Source organism: Cyphomyrmex costatus, unplaced genomic scaffold (assembly GCF_001594065.2).
Source record: "Cyphomyrmex costatus isolate MS0001 unplaced genomic scaffold, Ccosl1.0 scaffold127, whole genome shotgun sequence".
Lineage (NCBI taxonomy): Eukaryota > Metazoa > Arthropoda > Insecta > Hymenoptera > Formicidae > Cyphomyrmex > Cyphomyrmex costatus.
This window is the reverse complement of record NW_017275249.1, coordinates 536,436-543,433: the sequence shown is the minus strand read 5'-3', so window position 1 is coordinate 543,433 and position 6,998 is coordinate 536,436. Positions and strand designations below refer to the sequence as shown.

At 33.0% G+C, this 6,998-nt stretch overlaps 1 protein-coding gene across 1 annotated transcript in view; it reads right to left on the bottom strand.

Moving 5' to 3' along the window:
* LOC108782429 (odorant receptor Or1) overlaps positions 1-2,951 on the bottom strand; it is a 35,365-nt gene extending 32,414 nt beyond the window's left edge. The window contains exon 1 of the mRNA XM_018550708.1: positions 2,590-2,951. Coding sequence (XP_018406210.1) covers positions 2,590-2,951 — 362 coding nt within the window. The remainder of the gene's footprint in view (positions 1-2,589) is intronic.
* Positions 2,952-6,998: the final 4,047 nt, after the last annotated feature.

Genomic DNA, 6,998 nt, shown 5'->3' with positions numbered 1-6,998 from the left:
AACCGACGGTGGTACAAACGTCCACGGGCGATGCAGAAACAGCACCCGTTTGCAGATTGAAGATATCTTCAAAATTGGCGAAGTTAGCGCTCACCCCTGTTTTAAAAATTCGGTACAACCACCCCCTTGAGGGTACAAACGAAACGAACTGCGGTACAAACGAGTACAAACGATTCTGAATCTAATGGCGTTTGGAAAATTTGAATATCTCAAAGTGGGGTGCTAACTTTTAAAAAAATTTTTTTTTCTCTCAACCCCTTGAGGTACAAACGAAGAGAACGGTGGTACAATCGGGTACAAACCTAGCTCTATCCAATAAAAAAAAAAGAATTTTTTTTCTTGAAGTCGGGTGCCAGGTTCACATAAGTGGTTTAACCTTAACCTATTTCGCGCGAGTTGATGATAACTGATCACGAAGAATTTTTCCGGTATATTCAGATGTGGCCAGAGCAATTTGAATTTTTGCTCAATTTGGTGTATCTATGCTTTCATTTAGGTTATAGCATGCAAAAACAGCACTAGCTTCTTGCGCGCGTTTTCTTTACTATATGAATGCTACTGATTGTGAGTTCTCATTGATTGAGAGTAAGAGAGTAGATGTAAGAAATAGATTTCAACCATTTTGCTTACGGACTTACTCTACGCCCTATAATACCGAAAAACCAGCTTACTGCGACGTCTTACTGCTTCATCCACTACTATTACTGCCCATTGTAGACCACGCATTATACTTTCCTTTTTGTCTTTACCTGTTTTGTCCGACTTATCATCGAAATCTACCGTCTTTTCTTTCTTGTTAGTCTTGAAATCTTTAGCGTACCTGCATTGATTCGACTTGTGACCCTTCTTGCCGCATTTGTAACATTTTGGCGTTTCGACATCGGAGCTCTTTGATTTTTTATCCTTTGTCGTATTTCTACCGAGAAAGGCTTGATAAGATTTCTTTTGATATGCCGTGTCAATGAGTTTCGTTTTAACAGCATCCGACGTTGTCTTTATTCCATTGCCTTCGAAGCCCATCGTCAAACGTTTGAATTCTTCCGCGAGATCAGCCAGCATATAATTGCACCAACCTATTCATCTCCAATATTGAGTCCAATATTATTCAACTTATTGGCAGCTCCTGAAATTTGACTTACATAATCGGACATTGACTCGCAGTTTTCAAGACGTATATTAATCAATTTGTATTAATCTGATTTTATGCGTGGTATCCGTATTTTGAAATAGTTTCTCGAGCTTATCCCACACTTCAGCTGCATTTCTAGAATTCTCTACGTGTACATACAGTGATTTGTCGATACACTGAACAGAATTCTTCCTTTGGCTTTCTTTTGCTTCTCTGTGTCCGCTTTTCCGTCATCACCAGTAACGATGCATTTTTCAAGACCATTGAGATCCAGCATCGCACGCATGGCCATTGACCACGTATGATAATTTTCGGCACCTCGAAGTTTACTTATGGACAACCACGACTCTCCACTTAAAGCCATAACGAGAGGTTATATTAGAAGACGTCGATAGAAAATTCTCGATCGCTTATATCAACATCAAAGGCAGCAAAAAAATCTTCGCAACACACACGTATTTGTGAACTTTATACTAATACGTATTATGGATGCAGTTTTATGACTCTCCGTTCAATATGTATCTGTACTCACTTAATCCTATTGAGTAATTATAATTAACACGCGGTTCTGGGCCCATAACCTATTAAATTAAGACGGGTTAGAAGAACGTCGCCACGTCCGTTCGTGGCGAAAGCCAAACACAGATAGTGATTTATTATAGAAACACCAGTAATATGTTAAGCTCACAAAGTGGCGCTTTTATTAAGGGCGCGTGAATACAGATAATGTAGGTAATACAGATTTCTTACAACAGTAATGACGTCACAAGTGAGAATTATCTGAGAATCGGAGTAAATAGAAAGCAACTAATATTATAATAGAATAGGAAACTTTTTCAACTAATTCCCAGATAGCAAACTCACGTTATTTTGACGTCAAATTCTGATTATGTTGGTAGGAATGACGTCAAGTAACCAAAAATTGAACAACCGATGTTATGACGTCATTACATGACGTCAGCTTGCTAGTGAGACTCTGGCTGTGTTCCAAAATTGACTGTTAGTACTGAAAATTTATAGTTTACGTCACGAGCACTATAGGTTTTCAATACTGGCAGTTAATTTTGGAACACACCTTCTTAATTAATTTATTGTTGCTTGGAAATATCTTAATATGACGTCAAAATAATGTCCTCGCAATGACGTCAATAATTGGGATATTAGAACGTCATTAAGACTTCATTAAGATGTCAGCTATGGTCAGTAATTGACCAAAACTTGATACCTAAATGACGTGTGTTTGCTACCTGCGTAAGTATGCTCTAAAATATTTATATGATCAACAAAATGTAGTAATAAGTAAAGGATTTATATAATTTGTTATAAAAATAATCCGTACTGATAAAATCTGGACAAAATAAAAATAGTACTTGTGAACGCAAAAAAGCTAAATTTTTGTATACATATTTTGCAATAATTAATATCAATATTTTAATATTGAGACGTTTATACGAACTCACCTGATGAATTTATCAAATTTTGTTTGTATTGCTACTTCATCTTCGTCTTGAGGTTTGTATGGTGCTTTCAGTAATAATTGCACTAAGTTAATGATTGCATTCCGACGTACCACAATGACAGTAGTTTTACAACAAACGGCCACAATACTCAAAAACATTAGAGTATTAGTAGCAAAATCATCGACATTATTGACAACGAAAATTATATCCAAAAATTGCGTTAACATCAAAAAGTATTCCGAAAATATTATAATAAAGGTAAATACGTTATACAGCAGCTTGGCACCATTTGATGACCACTCAACAGGTCGCCATATACCGCCAACGGTATATATTAAAAAATTTAGAGAAAGTATTTGCATATTTGGATCAAATCTTTTTTTTAAACAACTTATCGAATGTTGTGCAAAAGTATAGAAACTCCTTTCTACATGTAAAATATAAAAAAAAGTGGTTAAAACATTTTGAAAATTATACTTTTTCAAATATATAATATATTAATTAAAACCGAATATATTATGTTTGAGAAAAATTGAATTTAGTTTAGTAGGTAGTATATAAATATTTTACAAAGTGGATTATACCTTTGGTAAATGATACAAATTAAAATAGAATAAACCCCTAGCCCCAAGAGTGCGCATTTTTTCTTTGAGTCTATATAACTTGTACATGGATTCGAGTTTGGAGTAAAGTTGTGCTTATATCATTCTTTACACTTTTAATTAAAAGTTTGTCAAGTATCAGTTTAATACTATCACTCGTTTTTATATCATTCGGTAATACAGACAGCTCCACATTCTCTTAGGAGGATTCTAAAGTTGTCTGTATTATCGACTAAACCATATAATTTTTAATAAACTACCGCAGTACTATCACGAGCTAAAATTGACTAATAATTTAACAATTCTGATGTTCATAGCATCTTGGATCTTAATAATGTTGAATAACATATTAAAATCTATGAATGATATATTAAAAATCTGTAAATAATTAATTTATATTGCGAAAAATATATATTATTATACCTCAGCCAGGAATCGAACCCGGATCTCTGGCATAAAATTTTTGTATCTATTTATCTAATTATTATAAATACTTTGTTTGTCATTCACAGACTTGAAAATCCTTTTCCATGATTAAAGTGTATACATTAATACGTGCCTGTGAGGTAGAATCTATGCTGAAAATGACAAAAAATTTCAAGATTATAAGTTCTATTTTACCTTCTTTTTTTCAGAGCTGTCACGTCGTTATACGAGACAATATTTACTTCATATAGAAGTTATGCGATCTGTATTTACGAAATAATAGTCCACAGGCAAGTAATTTGCATGAAGAAACAGTGTGGGGTTCTTAAAATTGGATTTAGATTAAAACGTAATTACGATACGAAAATTTATGTACTATAGTATATATGTGACGTGCTTAAGTGAGACTATTGATGTAGTGATGTGTCAATGACACATAATCGTTTGTGTGTATTATTTTCAATAGATATGATTAATCGTCTTTAGGATCTATTTAAGTGCGAACTCTGCGATCGTGTTACTTTTTATTTTTAATATAACTATACAAAAATTATTACAGATGTTAAATAAACATCATTAAATACAAAGCATGCATATAGTATAAATAGTACAAATTCACAAATTTAATGTAGAAATTGATCAATTTAATCATAAAAAAAATACAAAGAAAATAGTCAAAATTACAAAATTTAAAACATCTTTTTATTGCTGCAACGATCAGAAGGATTTTTTATACACAGATTGGCAAATCAAAAAAACATAGTTTTGTGTGAAATACAGCTGTTGCGATCTAATAGTTTTGTCGTAAAGGTCAATGGGATTTCTTGAGCGATGCGCACTCTTGGGCGGTCTTATACTCTATGTTTAAATCACATTTTGAATATCAAATGTTCGCTTGCAATAACTTTTTTTATTTAATTTACAAATTGCGTACAATGATTACATCACGGATTGCAAATTGGATGACAACTTATTTACCATACAGTATATGATTCGTGTGAATACAATATTATTAAAATAGTATTCATAAATATTTACTACACACTTTTTTCGGAAATCAGAATTTTACCTAATAATAAATTACAAAATTAACAAATACTAACACTGATGTAATATGTTATTTTATTATCGTGTCATTAAATTTCATTTAAATGTAACCGAGCACGTTTTGCAATAGACTATGTACAGTTGATTCTTCAACGTTTTGTCAATTGCAGTACCATCAATTACGGTCATTAAAAAATCGACATGAAGTCATTTAATCATTTATTATGGAGTGCATGCTTTTGCGTTCTTATGAATAATATAGTAACCATAATTGTAAAGGCTTTCCTGCTTCCAACCATCGAGAGATATCTTCACGATCACGCATGTTGTTTCCTATTGAATAAAATATTTGTATATTTTCTTATCTATTAGAAGTATAATACAAGAAATATCATATTTTCCGTAAGCCTCTCACTTTATTACATATAAATACGAGAGCCAGTGTAGTGACAAAAGTGATGTGTAATAAACTTCTGATAGATTTTTCAAGTTACTACTTTATACATTTACAAGATATGGTAAATGTTTGAGAAAACACATGTATGTATATTTGTCATATATATATACATATATATATATATATTAATTGTACATTAATTTTCTAATGTAGGAATTTAATTAGAAATTAAATATGGTTAGTGTTGCTTAATTTTAGTAATAATGATATTATCTATTTTTCATCATCTATTTTAGAAGTAGAACTAGAGTGGTGTTACATTTTTTACTTAATCAGTATATTTGCCGATATTTTTAAGTTATAGTTCAATTTGTAGATAGATTTAATTGTGTAATCGGAAATAGATGAACGAAATTCATGTATAATACTAAGATAAGAGAATTAATTTATATTATAATACACATATTTAAATTTTGTTTGCATTAAGTATAAATATTCTTAATGTACGAGGTGTGTTAAAAAAAAAGGTGACTTTATTTTTCTCGAAAAATATTTATTTATTCATCAATATCTATATTGTCCCCTTCAAAGTAATCCCCCTAAGATATTATACACTTGTGCCAGCGCTTTTTCCAATCCTCGAAGCACTTCTGATATGCGCTTTTTGGTATGGCCTCGAGCTCTTTCAGCGATGCGGTCTTTATCTCCTCAAATCTCCGTCCTTTCATGGGTCTTTTCAGTTTTGGGAACAAGAAAAAGTCACAGGGGGGCAAGTCCGGTGAATACGGTGACTGAGGTATGGATTATGGTGTTGTTTTTGGCCAAAAAATTACGAACAAGCAACGACGTGTGAGCTGGCGCATTATCGTGGTGCAATATCCATGATTGGTTGTTCCACAATTCCGGGAGTTTTTTTCGTATTGCTTCACGCAAACGGCGCATAACTTATAGGTAATATTCCTTATTGACCGTACGACCTTGTGACAAGAACTCACGATGCACCACGCCATTGTAATCGAAGAAAACAGTGAGCAAAACCTTCACATTTGACGTCCAAGGCGGGTATTGTCATTAACATCTTCTCGACCTTCTGTGAAGAGCTTGTACCACTTATAAACACTTTTTTTGCTGAAAGTAGACTCGCCAAATGCCGCAGTCAACATTTTAAGTACGTTAGAGTACTTAATTTTATTTTTCACACAAATAACTTAATACAGATTCTTTGATCCAATTTTTTTGATAGTAAAAAATCGCCAAGCACACCAAACACGTCTAACTTTTATATCTGTGAAAAACAAACTAAACATGCAAAACAGCTGATAATGTCAACATATGTTGAGGACATGTGTATCAACACAACAACAAAAAATTCGAAAATCGAATGTACATACGTAGCCCGCGAAATTTGAAAAGTCACCTTTTTTTTTAACACACCTCGTATATTTACAATATATTATTGCCATTTAAATTCTAAAAACGAGTATCTTGCAACAAATATCCGGAATTATATTTCTAAATTATATCAGTGATAATGAAAGTTTTCAAGGATATTCATACTATTATATATGTCATTTCAATATAAAATTTCGGTCACATATATTTCTGAAAACTAGCAATCCTTATCGAAGTTGTAGACGGAGGTCGATATGGCTAGATCACGTCTTTTGAGAGATATATAAAGTCGAAAATAATGTAATGCCCGCGAAAATGGCGTATCTCACTCGGACACCGGGTGCCTGCGTCTACACGTCGCAAGAACGCGCGTCAGGTCGAACGAACGCATATACCCGAATAACGCATAACACCCGAATCGAAACGTGTCCGTCACGTTCGAATGCTTTAGAACTCATTCTCTGTCAACGAAAACAATCTAACGTTGGGGTTGCCGTTAATAAAAGACAATAACGTCGGTTTAGTGTCAAATACTATGGCGCTAT